Source organism: Protopterus annectens, chromosome 2.part1, assembly GCF_019279795.1.
Source record: "Protopterus annectens isolate FY-2018-M chromosome 2.part1, PAN1.0, whole genome shotgun sequence".
Taxonomy (NCBI): domain Eukaryota; kingdom Metazoa; phylum Chordata; order Ceratodontiformes; family Protopteridae; genus Protopterus; species Protopterus annectens.
The window spans coordinates 354936089-354955990 of NC_056729.1; the positions used below are offsets into that span (position 1 = coordinate 354936089).

General features: G+C 44.0%; 1 protein-coding gene across 1 annotated transcript in view; it reads right to left on the minus strand.

Moving 5' to 3' along the window:
* Positions 1-845: 845 nt before the first annotated feature.
* MED28 (mediator complex subunit 28) overlaps positions 846-19902 on the minus strand; it is a 196850-nt gene continuing 177793 nt past the window's right edge. Inside the window, exon 4 of the mRNA XM_044062185.1 lies at positions 846-1177. Coding sequence (XP_043918120.1) covers positions 980-1177 — 198 coding nt within the window. The 3' untranslated portion in view covers positions 846-979. The remainder of the gene's footprint in view (positions 1178-19902) is intronic.

Consider the following 19902-nt stretch of genomic DNA (forward strand, 5'->3'; position numbering starts at 1 on the left):
TTGGTGAGATTTAAATCAGCAAACTGATACAAGAAACCCAAGGGACAACAGGTGGCATACTTTACTCATTATGACTGGAACACTGGTTTATCTTTCCCTGAAGTTCTTATTTTATTTGAAGTCTACAAACCTATATACACCAGCATATAATTTCACCTTACCTTAATTTAAATCAGATCCACAAAAACTGCAGCATTATGGAAGCTCCTTGGACCCGCTAACAAATCAAAATAGCAAAACGACTGTATTATCAGTATAACAAATAATAGCGGTATTTTTGTACTAAATGTTACACTAAATTCCACTTCAAAGTAGCAACGGATGTCAACTACATACCTCTGCATACCTTCCTGTTCCCAGCACAAAGCAGACCACCTAGAAAGACCTAGAAAGACTAATAAATGACTAACATTTCTGTTCATTTTATCCAACTGAAAACATGCATAAGACTTCTGCGAAGCACATTTGCTGTGGAGGACATATAAGCGCGTAAATAGGCTTAGAAAACCAGACGTTGTCAAAATCAAAAAGTGCTGTACCTTGCGTTTTCCTTAGCTAGCATACACAGCTAACCAAAGATTTGTTACTCTATTTTACTGCAAGGGTCATAGGCTAGCAGATTTCACTTTGGGACAATACAGCTTTGGACAGAAAACCATTCAATCTAAAAAGAATAGCCAATAGTTAAAAAAATAAATACATAAAATGCTAAGTTACAATCTAATGAGCTTGAAGTAAGCAATTTCAACATGTTCTCACCGTAGTTCCAAATGGTTGTAGACATTTTGGTTTTTAACATTATAATGGTACTATAGCACTTTTAAACTATTATATACAGACCCAAGTAGTAAAAAATTTTTATTTTTTTTTTATCAAACCACAACCATATTTAAAATTTACAAAATAATGAAAAAGCTGTCCATATGAATTATGTTCCTGCACTTCAAAAACACGGGTGTTTTTGAACAGAGAACACTGTTCATGTTTGCTTCCCGGGTGCAGGGATATTTGCAGATGCTTGTTCAAGGTAAGCCAATGGCCCTTGTGGTAATTCTGGTGGCTTTTTCTGCTGCTTGCTGACATCTTCTAAAACTTGCTGCCAATGCTTTAATTTAGCCAGATGTTTCTGAATCAGAGCTTCCTTCCTCTGAAGTTCATTTCTGAGCTCTGAAACATCCTATAACAGAAAGCAAACATAATTAAATGCTAAATTATCAATAAAGTATAATTGTATCCAAAGTTTCTAAAACCACAATGGTTAGTGTTCAAAATGTACCAGGTTTTCTATAAGCAGTATTAATTTCTAACTGTAAAGCGACTGTGCTCATTTTAGCGAATTATGAATGATATATTCACTCGTGTTTAACAAGATTAACATTTTTTCTAGAGATCTAACTAGTCTTACCCCAAAGAAATGTTTTAGGCTTTTCAGTACTTCAAAAAAGATGCATTGGTACAGTAAAACACATTTAGCCCACCTCCACAACAGCACAGCCATGATCTCCACCCTGCAACTACTTCAGAGACCAAGAAATAAAACTGTGACAGCCAAGCTTCACGTTTCACGATACAGAACTCCTTACATTCCCAATCTGCAAAGAGCAAAAACTAGACACAACACTGACAACCATAAATAAAATAAAGTACACAAGAGTGACCACTAAAGAGTAAAAGTGACTGGAGGAAGTTAAATGTGGCGGGTGGCGCAGTGGTGCAGCGGTTAATGTTGTCACCTCACAGCAAGAGGTTCTCTGGTTCGATTCTCGGCTGGGGTGCCTTCTGTGCAGAGTTTGCATGTTCTCATGGGTTTCCTCCCACATTCTAAAGACCTGCATCTGGATCATCTCTCCCGGGCCTCCTCTGAAAACAGGCTCTGTGGAACCTAGTCGGACTTTCCCGGTCAACAAAATGTTAAATAAATAAAATAAAAATGTGCAACTATCAATGCAAAATCATCAAAAAGGTCTTTATTATACTTACTTTGATAATTACAGTAAGTACACCATGAGCAGCACTGGAAGATTTGTGAACCTTACATCTTAGGAAGAACAGACATGGTGGTTCAGAGAACTAAAGTACAGCTGTACAACAACTTACCCTGACTGTAAATATCCTACTGATCACTGTTGCAGTACTCCAGTACTGATGGCTATTCTTCCAGAGGTAATTTGACTTCTAGCCTGTGCACCAAAGCCAAAACCTTCCTGACGCACCATATGTCCAGTGTACGACCTCAGCCCACAGGCATAAGGATGTGCGAGTGTAAGATCCTCAGAATATCTAGAGCCAGTAGACCTGGAGGAGTTAGACTACTAACTTGTTAAACTGTACTCTAATGAAAAGGGGGAAAGGGAGTGATTCTTCCCCCTTGCTCCACAAAGATACAGAGACCACCAGAGAATAAGAGAATGAAGAGGGATGGAGGGAGGAATGCAATACTGTAACAATGAACAGTAGGACATCTATTGTTATGGCAAGCTCTTAAACAACTGTACTGTGTCCTTCCTTGGATTGCTGTTACAGTGTCCTTCCTTGAATTGCTGTTACAGTATTCCAATAATGATGGATGATTCCCAAAGGTAGAAATTAAGGGTGGCCAGGTTGGAGAGAGAGGAACTATCTACCAGCCCTAAAAACAGATCTGGCAAAGAAAATTCTAGACCTGGAAAAGGCATCTACTCTGTAGAGTCTGGTAAAGGTGTGAACTGATGACCAGGTGGCCACCTCCAGAATAGATCAATAGATTATGAAACCTTCAGATGAGGAGACTGCCCTGGGGAATGAGCATTCACAGTTGAGGACTGCGATTTGCCATGCAAGGTGTAAACAGAAGGAGATGGCCTTAGCAATCCAGTTGGACATGGTCTATCTGGAGACAGGATTGCCCACTTATTCTGCTTGAAAGAGAAAAAAAAAAAAAAGCTGGTCTGTTTTCCTGTTTTTGTCCTGTACAAGTAAAATTTTAACTGCCCGTGCACATCCAAGGAATGGAGAAGTCTTTCTACCTTGTTTTGTGGGTTAGGAAACAAGGTAATCTAATGGACAGTCTGGTTGAGGAACAGTTCAGTTACAGCCTTTGGCATAAAAAGGGGATAGCCCTTATGAAGACCCTAACCTTATGGAAGACGAGGAAGGGGGAGAATGGTCATAAGGGCCAGAGGCTTTGAGGCTCTTCTGGTGGAAACTAGCAAAACCATTTTCCAGGTACAAAATGTCAAGAGGTGGTGGCTGCTGGACCAAGAGAAAAACTCATAACCCATGTGGTGGAACTGGCTTCCTAAAGAAAAGAAAAAGAAGTTATGTCCTTACCATAACGTTCCATGTGGAGTGTTCATCTCGCCTTGGTTATTACACATGGGTTCGGAGCCGATCCTCGGCTCCGTGCCGGCCGACTGCAAGCTCTGCATCGAGAAGAAGCTCGAGGACATCTAATACCCACAATCCCCCTCTGCCTTTACCTCAGATCTAGTTTGCAAGCAAACCAGACATAAAGCACGCACACATGCCAAACTATATACATAAAAGTACATATATACAAACATACCAAGGGTATGATAGTAACACTAATACTGCAACAGCAGAAGGAGAATACTCCAGACCAGGCACCAAATCGAACGTTCTTCCTAAGGGTGGGAAGGGTGGGAGTGTAATAACCAAGGCGAGATGAACACTCCACATAGAACGTTATGGTAAGGACATAACTTCTTTATGTGAGAGTGTTCAATCTCGCCTTTGTTCTTACACATGGGTAGCGTCCCTAGCTCCATGATCCTGAGGAACTCAAGGGAGAACGTTTTTGAGCACAGTGGAACCAAAGGTTGCCCTATCCCTAGAAACCCTGTCCACTTTGTAATGAGAGATAAATGTATGTGGTTTAGCCCAAGTAGCAGCCGCACAAATAGTGTCTAGAGGTAAGCGAGCTGCGTGAGCCAAAGATGTAGAAACTGATCTGGTGGAATGTCCTTTGGGTTTTGCTGATAATGTTTGGTCAGAGGCTTCATAAACATATGTGATACAGTCAGTTAGCCATTTAGAAAGAGTTCGTTTCAGAACTGCAAGACCCTTTCTGCTGTCAGCAAAAGCTACAAATAGTTGATCAGATTTCCTGTGATCTTTTGTTCTATCCAAATAAAATCTGAGTTGTCTATGGACGTCCAGTTTGTGCAACATATACTCCAATTTATTAGAGTGGTTCTTAAAGAAGGTAGGTAATTCAATGGACTGATTAATATTACTAGAAGAACAAACTTTGGGGAGAAAGGATGGATTAGTGCGTAGGGATACTCTGTCAGAATGAAATATTAAATAAGGATGTTTGACAGAAAGGGCCTGAAGCTCAGACACTCGTCTAGCAGATGTAATGGCTACTAGAAATAAAGTTTTCCATGACAAAAATTTCAATGTGCAACTTGAGGCTGGTTCAAAGGGTGGCAACATCAATTTAGAGAGCAACAGGTTTAAATTCCACGGTGATGTCGGACTTCTGACTGGTGGTCTGATATAAAAAGAACCTTTCAAAAAGGCTTTACAAAGTCTGTGAGCCATAATAGGCGCACCACATTCCTCTACATGATAGTTAGAAATGGCAGCTAACTGTACTCTTAAAGTAGCCGGGGAAGCTCCTTCATGAAATAGTTCAGTCAAGAACTCTAAAACCTTGTTTAACGGAGCTCTAACAGGGTCCAAATGATGTGACTCCGCCCAAAAGACAAAACGTTTCCACTTACTGGTGTAAGTCTTTGTAGTGGAAACTTTATGAGAAGCTACTAAAATATCTTGAACCGCCGATGTAAGGGGAACTGACCTGGCTAAAAAGGGAAGCGGAGCAGCCAAGCTGCTAGATGGAGAGATTCTAGAGATGGGTGAGGAACTCCTGACGAGTGAGTCAGTAGATCTGGCTCTGGGTCCAGCATCCAAGGTCCCCGAATGCGGTGATGCAATAGAAAGGGGAACCAAATTTGACGAGGCCAGAACGGGGCAATGAGAATAATAGTCTTCTGAAGGTTGTTGGCTTTCTGTAGAAACTTTGCAATCAGGGGAAATGGAGGAAAAGCATACAGGAGACCCGGGGGCCAATCGTGCACCAGCGCGTCCCTGGGGACTTCCCTGGAGGGTAATAGGGCAAAGTAGCTCCTGCATTTGGCGTTCATTGGAGACGCAAACAGATCGCAGGTAGGCTGGCCCCATTTGTGAAAAATCCTTCTCGCAACTGACTGTTTGAGGGACCACTCGTGAGGCAATAGTATTGCCCTGCTCAGCCTGTCGGCTATGACGTTGGATGACCCGGGATGTGCGTTGCGATCAGAAAGCGACCGTGGACTCTGCCCATTGCCAAATTCTCATGGCCTCTCTGCATAGTTGGGAAGACCTGGGTTCCCCTTGCTTGTTTATGTACCAGACTACGGACATGTTGTCTGTCTGAACTGCAATGGTCCCTGGAGGAAGAAGGGGAGCAAAGTGTTGCAACGCTAAAAACACTGCCCTCAACTCCAGAACATTGATGTGCAGATTGTACTCCAGATTGGTCCATTCGCCTTGGACTGTCTGTCCCTGAAAGATGCCCCCCCACCCTATCAGGGAAGCATCCGTGGTTATCGTCGCTGACGGTGCGGGTAGCACAAATGGTCTTCCGCTGGATAGGTTGCAAGTCTGTAACCACCACATTAGGTGTGATTTGCATGTTTTCGTTATCAATATTTCGCGAGTCAGTGGAAGTTGTTGGAATGACCATTGTGCAAACAGAAGCCATTGTAGTACTCTCATGTGCAGTCTTCCCAATGGTATCGCAATGAGAGAAGCTGCCATGAGACCCAAGACTTTCAGAACAATTTTTGCCGATGACTTTCTGGACGACAGCAGGAGGGAAATGTTGATTTGAAGTGCTACTATTCTTTCTGTAGGAAGTTTTAGAACTAAATGATGCGTATCTAATTCCGCTCCTATGAATAAGATATGCTGTGATGGCTGTAGCAAAGATTTTTCGAAATTTACTGAAATTCCAAGGTGTGTACAAAGTTGTAGGGTGTAATCCTTGGCTTGTATCAGTTGACGCCTGGTGGTGGCAGACAGGAGCCAGTCGTCCAGATACGGAAACACCTGGAATCCTAGGTGCCTCAGATGAGACGCTACCACTGCCATGCATTTGGTGAAGACCCTGGGGGCTGTAGTCAGACCAAAGGGCAGGGCTCGAAACTGATAGTGACTGGCTCCCAGCCGGAAGCGCAAATGATCCCTGGACGCCCTGGCCATTTTGATGTGGTAGTATGCGTCCTTCAGATCTATCGAGCACATCCAGTCGTCCTTCCGTAAGGATGGAAGGATCGATTGAAGCGTGACCATTCGGAACTTTTCCTTCTTGACAAAGGTGTTGAGATGGCTTAGGTCCAGAATCGGCCTCCAGTCCCCTGTTTTCTTTGGAACTAAAAAGAACCTTGAATAAGTTCCGAATCCTATTTGGTCCGCTGGGACTGGTTGGATGACTCTTTTTTCTAGCAGCTTTGAAATTTCTGTAGCTGCTGGGTCTCGCAGATGGGGTGGTACATCTGGGAGTTTTCTCTTTGGAATGGGTGTGGATAGAAATGGGATTTTGTAACCTCTGGTAACAATGCTTTTACCCAATTGTCTGAAGAAAGGTTTTGCCAGGCCTGAGGGTATAAAGCTAGCGACCCCGACTGCCTCCAGAGCAGGACAGTCGGGCCTCCTCTCAGGAGTGCTGAAAAGGTTTGCCAGGAGGTTATCCCTGTCACCTTGGTTTTGCGGACCCCTCTGCCGCCAGGGCGTCTTCCACCTCTGCCCCCTCTGCCTCTAGAGGGGCATCACCCTGTGTGTTTGGGAAAGATCCTTGGGGTTTTGAAACCACATTTTCCCACCACGTTGCCCTTTGGGTTACGTTCTGCAAGGGGTGGAAACACGGGCTCCGACAGCAGACAGAGTCTTTCCCTCCTGTTCACACCGAGTAAAGTCCTCCTTTACTGTAGGGCCAAAAGTGTGGCTCCATCAAATGGGGCGTTAGTAAAGGAAGACTTGAAGGCTTCCGAAGCGAACATAAGCGCATCCAGGATTGCCTACGAAGAGCAATCGCTGAAGCCGCTGCCCTACTCGATCCTTCGGCTGCGAGGAGATCAGCCTCATGGACGAGTTTACAATGGATGTAAGGGTGTTGAGATGCGCTGTAACTTTCTCTGAAACAGCAGCATCTGTAGTACCCTGGAGGGTATCTCCCAACTCTTTGACTAGATCCCTCTGTAAACGTGTAAAATGAGTCAAATAGTTCAGGGAACGCATAGAGAAAGCCGCTGAACTGAAAATGCGCTTCCCGTATCTGTCCATGGTCCTAGAATCTTTGTTAGGCGGATGGACAGATGAGGAAGACTCCGACATCTCCTTTTTCGTGGCCGCTGCCACCACCATGGCGTCTACTGGAACTCCTTTGGTGAGGTAAGCCTTGTCCTGTGGTGCCGTAATGTACTTGTTTGGCTTCCTAGGGACTGGTTCCACCGTGTCAGGTGTCTCCCACGCCCTTCGAGCAATCAACTCCATTAACTCATCGAAGGGCAGAGTGACCCAGGAGGAGGAAGGGCGAGCACCAAATGCCTTCAGCAAAACTGACTCATCCTCAGAAGGGGGGAGGGCTTGCCAGTCACCTCTCTGTTTTAGGATCTCCAAGATGTCAGAAAAAGAGACATCTTCTGAAGGTGACTTAGGGGACCCTTCTGACTCATCTAAGTCAGTATCAGATGTCAAGGATTCTTGTGGAGAATCCAAGTGTCTCCTCTTACACAATCTTTTCCTAGGGACTTGTTCGTGGGGAGCATCCGAAGAAGCCTCCGAGGAAGAGGGGGCACCCTCCAGGGGTGGCTGAGACACTGGTGCCCGACGCTTGGACGTGGCCGTGGGTGCAGAGGAGGATAACGGTCCTTTGTGGGGAGGAGAAGCTGTTCCTGCTGATGTGGTTGTCTGGGTAGACAACACCTTCCTCATGAGGTCGAAGGCCCCGGGTCCCGAGTCGAGGTATCTCCCGGTTCGAAGAAATGGGAAGAATCCCCGAAACAGGAACCGAAGGCACCGACCCCGAGGACGGAACCGAGTCGATCCGCGCCGAGGCCCCGAGAGGGAGCGTCGGAACCGAAACATCGGTCCGACTCTCGGTCCCGGAACCAAGGATGGATCTTCGGCCCCGAGACTCCAGTACCGGATCGGATGGAGTCGAGGTGAACGGTGCCGACCGAGAAAAGGACGGTTCTGGCACCGAGGGCTCCACAATCATCAGTTCAGCTTCCTCCGGCTCCGAAGACTGGACAGGTCTCGGAGGAGGAACAGATGGAGATAATGGAAGGCCTTCAAGTCTCGACACCAACTGAGAGGAGACCGAGATAAGCTTGGATAGGGCCGTATGCTCCATCAATTTCTGCACCACACGGTCCACATCGGTGTCGGAAAGGGGCCTGGAAGAACGAGTCGAAGGGATCGAAGACGGAGCCGACCTCAACAGAGTTGGTGGAGGGAGCTCCGTCACCGGTTCCAAGACTCGAGGCTCGGAAACTGCCAACAGTTGAACACTCGGCCCCGAAGTCTGTGGAACCGGTGATCTAACTTTACCCGAAGAGCTCGGAGCCGATGACTTGGGCTCCGACGTCTTCGATTCCTTCGAGGATTTGGATGCCTGGTCTGAAGCATCCAGAGCCTCCTGGAAAGAGGGTTTCAACAACCCTCTGTCCATCAGTTTCCTGCGCCTATCTGTCATGACCCTCCCACTAAAAAGAGTGACAAATAGAACAGTCCTCTTGTAAGTGGAGAGAGCCAAGGCAGTAGACACAGGAACTGTGGTTGTCCGTGACCGACATCTTTTGGCCACACTGGCAACGTTTGAATCCAGATTTTATTTTCTCAGACATTTTGAAGTAAGAGAAAAAAGTCAAGTCCAGTAACAGTCAATTCCAGAAAAAAAAGGTCAAATCCGGTAGATATGTCAGTCCGTTTGTCAATCCAAGTAGGGGTGGTAGGCCCCGAAAAACTCTATACCAGTTAAAGAATTAAACTAAATTAACGGTACCGAGAATTTCACTCTCTACACACACACCATACACTAAATACTATAACTAGTGTTTTTAAACAAGTTCTCTTGAAAAATTAACAACAATAAAGTTAAATCTTACCTGAAAAACCCTCGAGCTAGCCTCCAGCGATGCGAATGCAGCAGCGGCAAACTAGATCTGAGGTAAAGGCAGAGGGGGATTGTGGGTATTAGATGTCCTCGAGCTTCTTCTCGATGCAGAGCTTGCAGTCGGCCGGCACGGAGCCGAGGATCGGCTCCGAACCCATGTGTAAGAACAAAGGCGAGATTGAACACTCTCACATTATGTTTTAAAAACTCAGATTGCAATTCTGGAAAGCAAAGAAGCATTTAAAGGCATGCAGACAGGTGTGCCTTAATGGGGGAAAAGGCTTGCCCACTTTTTAGTAACTCACATAAGACAGAATAAGCAGAGTCTCCACCTGACAGGGTCCTTATTCTTCCAAGGATCCAAGATGAAAAAAATCTTTTCCACTTGGAGATGTCAGATTTTCCAGTTGTAGGTTTTTCTCACCTCCAGAGCACATACTCAGAAAACTGGTGACTGAAAGGGATCAAAATTCACCTAGAGAATCAGGTTGAGAGCCTGCAGGCTGGGATGTTATCAGAGAGCCCTTTTTCTGTGTGAGCAAGTATACTTTGTGTGTTAACTTGTGATGATGGCCCCTGATTAGGTGGAGAAGAGAGGACCAATGCACCCTTGGCCAAAAGGGAGTCACTAGCAAGATTTTTGGTATTCCCCTGTGAAACATCAGAAGGACCTTTGAGATCAGAGTTAGGGGACAGCATAGAGGAACTACCCCTCAATGGAAGGACATGATGTCCGCTGTCCAGGCCTGAGGAAAAGGGGTCATGAGCAAAACAGTTTGTGCTGTCTGTTGTAAGAGGAAGCAAACGGGTCTATTTAAGAGATAATCCATCAGTGGATTTTGTCCAGAAAAACCTCCCTGTTAAACATCCATTCGTGAGGGTCTTCCATGGACACAATAAGCAAGTCTGCTTACAAAGAAAAAAAAGTCTGGAAGATGGAACACAAACAGCCTGTAGTGTCAGACTTGTTTTTATTGCATGGTCCCATGCTATTAGAGCGATCCTGCACAGCTGTTTGCTGACATATCACATGACTATGCTGCCGTCTAACAAAAACATAACAAAACAAAAAAAATCCTGAGGGGAAATCTGGTTTCTAAAGATGTGAAAACACCAGAAGGGCTTGGATAAGAGAGTCTTCATTTCCTTGACATCTGTCTATTCCCTTATCTCCATGGGTGATTACTGGCCTTGAAAAGTTGTTGGACCAGTCCATGCACCCCAGACCAGAGCCAATGCATGTGTGGATGTCCTGGGTTGAGTGAGTGGGCGGAAGGGTAGTACTGGATTGAGTTGGATTTGAGAAATCTACCATTACAAGTCTTTATTCAGAAAGGGCAAGAGAGGGATTTGGATGTCCAGTGGACAACGGTGCTGACACCAAAGGGACTTCAAGTATCACTAGTCCTTATATGTTGTTTGAGAAGAGGCACCATTGGTATTGCTGGCTACCATGTACCCCAAAGTTCTTAGGATTTCTCTTGCTGAAGTTAAACCTAGGGGAAGCAGGGACTGGAAGTGGATTTTCTCTAGAGTGATAAAGGCTGTCAGTGAGAAAGTGTTCTGCCCACAACCTAAGACAAGATCCCGGGGAGGGGATCAGAGAAAACTTCTTGAGGTTGTGGGAGAAACCTATCTTTTGAGAAGTTAAATCATGTAACTGATGTTGAGTAGTAAGGTGTCCTTGGAGGGCGGCTGGATGAGAAGACTGTCCAGGTAAGGAAATATTTGTATTCCCTGAATTCTGCAGAAGGCAACAGCTGGTGAGAGTGGCACTTTGTGAAAACCCTGGTTGGGGGGGGGGGGGGAGCAGTAGAAAGTCTGAAGAGTAAAGCAAAGAACTGAAAGTGTGATGAAGAAACATAGAACTCGAGGAATGTCACTGATGTACAGGTATGCATCCTTTAAGTCTAGTGGTACTAGAAAGGCTCGTGGAAGGAAATTTGCAAAGACAGCATCCTAAAAGATAGTACTTCTATACCACATTTATCTCAAGTACCTTCCTTCCTGGGGATCAGAAAAAGTCTGAAATAAAAACTTTTTCCAAGGGTTAGATGTGGAACAGGTTCTACGGTTCCCTTGGAGAGAAAATCATGAATGAAGAGAGGAATGAGGTGAGCCTGACATGGTGGATGCAGAGCAATTCCCCTTGATGATGGAATTTCCTGCCAATACATTCTGCTACTGTGTTGGATGATGGATAAGACCCATCTGTCTGTAGTGATGAATTCCCAAGATGGGAGTGGCAGAGTGAGTCTCATGACCAAAGGGTTTTGGGACCAAGGAGTGAGGAAAAAAATAGTCGGACATTGGCCATTTTATCTGGAAGTTTTTTTTCCTAGACTTGGACTCTTGATAGTTTTTCTTGAAATCTCTTCTTGAGCTGATAACTGCCCGTCAGGATGGGATTTTTCTACGTGGACAAAGGAAGGGGCCTGGAAGGACAATTTTTTTTATATCTGGTGACATCATCATCAGCCCCATTTTTCCCATTTTTTTCTACATGGGGTCAGGGTATCATGTTAACCGTTGCCAACTCTCTCGATCCAGTGCCACACTCCTGCCTTCAACACTCATGCCTGACTGTTGCAGATCTTCTTTCACACAATCCATCCACCTCTTTGATGGACGTCCTTGCTTCCTCTTACCTTCTTCCTGTCTGTCCCAAATCTTCCTCACCAGATTGTCTTCTGCTTTTCTGCACGTGTTCAAACCACTGTAATCTGTTCTCTTTGTTATTTTCTGCAATTGGAGCTACTTCGGCTTCTGTTCTTATGTCCTCATTTCTTCATATGTCCTACAGTGTACATTGTACCACACTTCTTAAGCACTTGGTTTCCATCACCTATAGCTTCTTCAACTGTTCTGTCTTTATTGCCCAAGTTTCTGTACCATACAGTAGTACTGTCATGTACACCTTACTTTTCAGATTCTTTGGCATTCTTCTGTCAGACTACACCTGACACTCTATGCCAGTTGGCTGCAGCCCCTCTGATTCTAGCTTTGACCTCCTCATTCAGACCTCCCTTTTCCTCAACCACATCCCAGACACTTGAAGTTGTTTACCTGTTCCATTATCTTCCCTTCTATCTCTATTCTCAGCCTCTTCTGATTTCCCCAGTTTGCTGCCACTACCACCATCTTATCTGTTGCTTGGTTTTATCCCATGTGCCTTCAAGTTTTGCATTTCATTCTCCTATCCTTTGCTGAAATTCTAGCTCAGAGTCTGCCTGTAATGCCACATCTGCATACAGCAACTTTGTTGATCTGTCCCCTCTGACCTCTTCGTTAATGTAGTCCATAACCAGTATGAACAGCAGTGGGCTCAGAGCTGGACCCTGGGCTACACCCACTCCCACTGGGAACCCCTCTGTGAGGCCGAACACCGTTCGTACTTGAGTCACTGGGTCCTTGTACATAGCCTGCACTAATTCTACCAATGTTTCTGGGACTTCAAACCACCGCAGTACTGCTCAGATCAGCTTTCCTGGGACCTTGTCATATGCTTTCTCCAAGTCTGGGAATGCCCAGTTAGACTCTCTTCTCATCTCTAGCTTCTTCTCAAGTATCTGTCTCACTGTAAACATTCAATTGTGCTGCATCCTGACCTGAATCTGAACTGCTCATCTCCCATCCTACATTGTACTATTCTGCATATCAGTTTATCAATCGCTGTCTCCAGAACTTTCATGCAGTGTGATAGGAGTTTGATGCCTCTGTACTGCCCACAGTTGTGGATGCCCCCTTTGTTCCTGTACACTGGCATGAGTATGCCTATTCTTCAGTCATCTGGGATACGCTTTTCTCTCCACAGTGCTATTAGTACCCCCAGGAGCCATTTCTCCCCTATCTCATAAAGTATTTTTATCATATATGTTGTGACCTCATCGGAGCCTGCTGCTTTCCCTGACTTCATTTTCCTTAGTGCTGTTCTTACTTCTTCTAGGGTGGGCTCCTCTTCTTCTCTCATCGTAGGCTGTTTCTGGGGGCAGTACAGCTTCTGTGGGGTTTTCCTCATTTAGAAGCTGTTGGGAATACTCCTTCCATCTGCGTTTGGTGTCCTGTGAAGTGGTGAGCAAGTTGGTGCTGGCATCCCTTATGAAGGCAGTCTGTCTTCTTTATCTTTATATCAGGTTGCAAGGCAAAGACGGAGTTTCTTTGTGCCACTTACTGAGTCACTTTCCAGAAGTTGGTAGAGTGCCTCTGATGCCCTATTCTTTGCTATTGCAACTTCTTTCTTAGCTTCTTTGTTTGTCAACCAGTAGTTCTTCCTAGCCTGGTCAGTCTTTTCTATCTCCCACTTCTTCCTGGACTCCTCCTTTCTTTTGATGACTTTCTGGATTTCTGCATTCCACCACCAGCTTTCCTTATGTACTTTATTTCCATACCTGGCTCGACCACATATCTTTTCTGTAGTCCTAACATATGCTGATTTTAGGTGCTACCATTCTTGTCAACTTCACCTATTTCCTCCTCTTCTTGGGGTGCTAGAGCCCTGAGTAATTCCTTGAACTGTTGTACTTTCTCTCCAGTCAACTTCAGGTCTCCAGCCTGGTCTCTGTTGACCTTAGAGCCTTCTCTGACCACTACTTGCAGCTGACTGTGGCAACTAGTGGTTTATGCTGTGGGCCAACTGTTTCACTGGGGATGACTTTGCAATCATGGATTCTACCCCAGTGCCTTTTCCTTACTAGGAGGAAGTCTACCGGAGTTGCACGTTTGCGACTCTTGTATGTGATCTTGTGACTGTCTCTCTTTCTGAACCATGTGTTGAGTACTATCAAGCCATTTGCCAGACGGAAGTTTAGAATGGCTTCTCCTTCTTTATTCCTGTTGCCCCACCCTTGTGGACCCAGGCAGTCCTTATATACTGTTCTGTCTGTCCCCATATGTGCATTCAAGTCACCTATTAGCAACACCAATTCATGTTGTCCTGCTTTATCTAGCAGGTCCTGCAACTGCTGTCTGAATGCACTCTTTTCCTCACTATCACAACCCTGCTGTGGGGCATAGGCTGAGATGATGAATACTACCCTATCATTACACTGGAGTCTGACTGCCATGAGTCACTCATCAATTCTGATGATATCCCTCACTGCCTTCTGAAGCCTCTCTCTCATGACCATTTCTACACCATTTCTAGCCTGTCCCCTCCTGAGTAGTAGAATCTGAATCCCAAGCCAAGTGCCTTTGCTACACTGCCCTTCCATCTCATCTCTTGGACACATAGGATGTCCAGCCACCTCTGTATCATCATGTCATCCACTTCCAAACTGCGTCCCGTCAGTGAACCTACATTAAGCGTAGCAATTCTCAGTTTATGTTTGGCAGGTTGGTTGGTTTTACATCCAGCTTTTGCTCAACAGAGCTATCCCAGGCTGGGCATCAAGACACCAGCCGGCCAGTAGCTTATTGGCCAGGACTGCTTGGCTTTATGGTGGGCACACACTGGCTAATAGGGGCACATATACCCCTCCCATTGTTAGCAAGGGTCCCTGGCAGAGGGCAGAGTAGGCCAGGTCCTCAACCCACTTATCACTGGTAACTACCCATGCCTTATTTCACCTAGAGCCATATTTTTACACCGAGTGGCTAGCCCTGCCACGGTGCGCAGTCTGTGATCAGTGTTCTCCTGTCGAGGATACTGCGCACCACTGTAGATACCCAAAGTATTTGGTCTGTACAAATGTTCCCCCTATAGGGCACCATGTAGAATCTGTGGTGCTGCCCACAGCTCCATTCATTGGGGAGTTTGAGATGGAAACACTCAGCATGTTTTCTGGATGCGAGAGAAACCCCATGGAGACACAGGGAGAAGATGCAAACTCCAGACATTGGTCGGAGGTCAGGATCGAACCTTGTACCTTGTGCATGACAGGCGAAGACCTTAACCATTATGCCATCTGGTCTCTGATATCTGGTGACAGAAATGAGAAAAATCTGTTTAAAATCTACATTATTTTACCCTTCTCCTGCACAGAACTGAAATGTTTAGCTACAGGAGGGCCAAATAAAAGGTCCCTATGAAAGGGGGGGGGTCCAGAAGCTTGGCCTTAATATCCTCTGGGGAAGGACTGCAGATGAATCCAAGCAAATCCACGGAGGACAGTGCTGGAGGTTGCAGCCCTGAACGAAGCCTCTGCAACATCACAGCTGTAATTTTTCGAATGTCTGGCTACTTGTATAGCTTGACTGAGTATGGGTACCACCTGCTCCTTGTGTTCAGAATCCTTCCAATTAGCAACAGTTTTAATTAATTCCCCCAGAATAGAAAAAAGGTATTTTGTCAGCAGAATCCATCAGTTTACAGCCCAAAACACAAAACTGGTAGAGGCAAAACAAGCTGACAGTAAAAGCCTGGTTGGCTTATCAGTGGAGAAAGAAAAAAAAAAAGAAGGGTCCACTGCAGGATTTTTGAAGATAAACATTATGTCTTCGGGGACCTTATAAAATCTGTCTTTTTAGGAGCTGGAGGCTGTGAATCAGGTGAAGAACTGGATACGAAGGCATCCAGGAAAGCCTCTAAGATGGGGGGTAGCATAGGTTTTAGAACCTCTACCTCAATCAAGTTATAGCATTTTTTTTCATATCTGTGACTTATCTGGATTCCTATTCAAAATGTTGCATGACCTCCCCAAAGGAAGAAAGAGGAGACAAAAAGACCCCTTGGCCAGATGGAAAGAAAAAATGAACAGGAGGAAGGAGAGGAGGATGGAGTACTTCAACAGTGAAAAGTAGAGCACCTGCCGTTATATATTTCTCATCACTGCTGAAGTATTCCTCACAGAAGGGAGATTACTAAAGCTACTGGAAGAGGTGGGAGAAGGAGGAGGAAGCAAGAGAACAACCCTCCAAAAAACACATAGGTTCACAGATTCATAGATTAGTACAAGGCTAACTACCCTTGTGGGTCATTTTAAGCCTAGCCAATCACCCCATGTGAGAATCAAACCCTGCACCTTGTGTTTGTATGATAAACACCTTAACTATTATGCCAATCTCCTAGAAAATATAGACGAGTACTAGGTTAACTGTTCTTATGGGCTATTTCAAGTATAGACAATTACCCCATGAGAGAATCAAACCCTGCACTTTGTGTCTGCCAGGTAAACACCGTAACTATTATAAGAAGAAGCACCACAGTGTATCCAACTGCCCAAATAAATTCTGCAAGCACGATGAAATAACGTACTGTTTATTACAAAAAACAAAAAATCACAAGGTGCTTTTTGTCAGGCCACATAGCCCAACTTCTTCAGATAATTATACAACATAGGACATAAACTATATAGGAAGTGAAAAGGGCCTCTTTCCTTGCTCTTAGAGAAATTAGAATAGAGTTGGCAATTACGCACTTTTGCATGTTACCCTCCGGGGATTAACAAAATGTATTCAATTAAGTGCATATTACAACTTAAAAATTTGGTTAGGAGTTGACTATTATGCTGAGTTTTAAAATGGTCTATGCATATTATTGTCTTAGAGTGTATCTGACTTTCAGCTTCGTAATGTCAGCTTTTGCTGTTTTATTTACATGTTTTTAAGGTTTATTATACTTGAACATAAAAATAAAAATACTTTTATATACTTTTAATTTTAACATTAACTGCATTAATATATAATAGATAATTATTGGTTTTAGATCTTTTTACACTATTTATCTATTTTATAATATTGTTTTAAAACAATGCGTAGATGAGCTGTTTAAGCTATATTTTAGGTAATGAATGAAGGTGGTTGCCACTTTTAAGAGCAGCTGATTCCTGTTTGTTCAGAAACCAGCTGACTTTTCACTTCCTTTTCACTCCACAAGCTCCACAACAGGCAACCACCCTAGCAGAATGAGCACAAAATCCAGGAGGAAACTGCTTACCATGAATGGAACAACAAAAGGAGTGGCTTTAGAAATCCAAAAGGAGATGGCTTGCTCAGAAACAGCCAAACCCAATTTCTTGGCATGATTTTAGCTATGAATCTAAAAGAACCAAAAAGTTCTTCAGATTTCCTAATATCCTTAGTCATATCTAAATATCTAAGCTGTCTATGCACATTTACAGAATGCAAAATCCTCTCACTGCTATTTTTAGAGGAAAATTAATGGTCTGATTCAAAAGACAAATCTCTGATTACTTCAAGCATAAAAGAAGGATTGGTCCTAAAGAGACACTCTTTGTGAAAAATTCAGAAAGGAGGAACTTCCGTAAGGGCCTAAAACTCAAAGACTCTATTGTCAGAAGTCAATGCCACTAACAAGACAGTTTGCAATTTCAAAGTGGAATAAAATGCTGTCTCAATGGGTGGCCAACTTAATGTTTCGAGAAGAAATTTAAGGTCCCAAGGAGGAGGAAAAAAGTCTTTCTTGGAGGCTTAATATGAAGGACACCTTTCAAAAATTGTTTAATCTCAAATTTAGAGGAAAGTGGTGGATCCAAAGGCAGACAAGCAGAAATGGATGACAAATGAGCTTTAACAGACGAGTATGCCAGACCAGAAATGAGCAACTCATTCAAATAAGATACAACAGTAGGAATACCCATTAAAAAAAGAGGGTCCTGTTCACATCTGTGACACAAAACAGAAAATTTCTTCTACTTTACAATTTATAAGATTTTCTAGTAATGGGTTTTCTGGGCTCCTTCACAATCCAAAGTGTGTCCCCAGAAAACTGATGTTGAAAAGAAATCAAAACCTTATCACACCGAGAGTCAAATGTAGGGTGTGAAGAGGAGAGTGAACAAGAGAGCCCTTATCCTGTGTGAACAGATCCATCCTTTGGGGCAACTTGTAATGACTGTTCCTGGCTAGGTTTAAAAGAAGGGGAAACCAAAGCTGTATGTGCTAAAATGGAGTTACCAATGAGACTTTGGGCCTGTATAATATGATTTTGAGCAAGACCCCTGTCAACAGAAGAAGATATGATAAGCATCTAGAATATTCCATTCCAAGAAAAGACATGGCTTCCACTTTCCAAGCCAGAGGACTTGGCATTCTGGAACAGAACTTGGGAAGTTGTCTGTTCGGTGGGGGGGAAAAAAAAGATCTACTTCAGTAGTACTCCACTGACAGACAATGTCCAGAAGACCTCCCTGCGAAACATCCAGTCAAGAGGATCTGTCCTGGAATTGCTCAGATTGTTTGCTACCATGTTGTGCTCTGAGGTTTATAAAATGCCTGAAGTGTTAATCGATGGCGGATAGCAAAATCCCATGCTACAAGGGTCAGTCTGGAAAGAATGCAAGAATTTGCCCCCCACCCCACTTCTTTAATTTACCACGACAGTGGCTTTGTCTGTAAAAATCCTGATGGAGACCTGGGAATCCAGAGGTAATGTAATGCTGAAGAGCTAAAATCAGCTCTCTCATTTCCTTGACTTTTGATATGATCCATCACCAACTAAAAAGAACAAACCCTCTGTACTCTGACAGTGAAAGAAGCTCCACAACCCACATATGAAGAGCCTGTAATCAGCTCCTGAGTGGGGGGAAGGAACCTGAAAATGAAGGCCCAGATTCAGAGAAACATGGTGAATCCACCAGAGAAAATCATGTCTGAGGCAAGGCAAGAGAGTTAAGTCCAGAGGATGACAATGCTGCAGCCCAATTGTCTGGAAGTAACAAAATTAACATCTACAGTGGATATAAAAAGTTGACACACCCCTGTTAAAATGCCAGGTTTTTGTGATACAAAAAAGTGAGACCTCAATAAATCATTTCAAAAATGTTCCCACTTTTAATGTGACCTATAACCTGTACAATTCAATTGAAAAGCAAACAAATCTGTTAGGGGAAAAAATATAAAAAATAAAAAGCGTACAATAAGCTGGTTGCGTAAGTGTGCACACCCTTAAACTAATATTTTGTTGAAGCACCTTTTGATTTAATTACAGCATTCAGTCTTCTTGGCTAGGAGTCTATCAGCATGGCACATCTTGACTTGGCGATATTTTCCCACTCTTCCTTGTAAAAGTGCTCCAAATCTGTCAGATTGCGAGGGCATCTCTTGTGCACAGCCCTATTCAGGTAACCCCACATATTTTCTATTGGATTTAGGTCTGGGTTCTGGCTGGGCCATTCCAAAACTTTAAATTTTCTTCTGATAAAGTCATTCTTTTGTTGATCTGGATGTATGCTTGGGGTCATTGTCGTGCTGAAAGGTGAAATTCCTCTTCATCTTTATAGCAGATGACTGAAGGTTTTGGGTCAAAAATGACTGGTATTTGGACCTGTTCATAATTCCCTCCACCTTGAATAAAAGCCCCCAGTTATAGCTGAAGAAAAGCAACCCTAAAGCATAATACTGCCACCACCACCATGCTTCACCATGGGGATGGTGTTCTTTTGGTGATGCGAAGTGTTACTTTTGTGCCAAATGTACCTTTTGGAATTGTGGCCAGAAAGTTCAACCTTGGTCTCATCACACCATAACACATTTTCCCCACATGCTTTTGGAAGACTATGTATTGTTTTGCAAATTTTAGCTGGGCCTGGTCTTGCAACCCTACTCCATAGCCTAGACATATGGAGAATACGAGAGATTGTTGTCACATGTAGTACACAACCAGTCCTTGCCAGAAATTCGTGCAGCTCCTTCAGTGTTGCTGTAGGTCTCTTGCCAGCCTCCCTGACCAGTTTTCATCTTGTTTTTTCATCATTTTTGAAGAGATGTCCAGTTCTTTACAACGTCACTGTTGTCCCATATTTTCTCAACTTTTTGATGACCATCTTCACTGTGTTCCATGG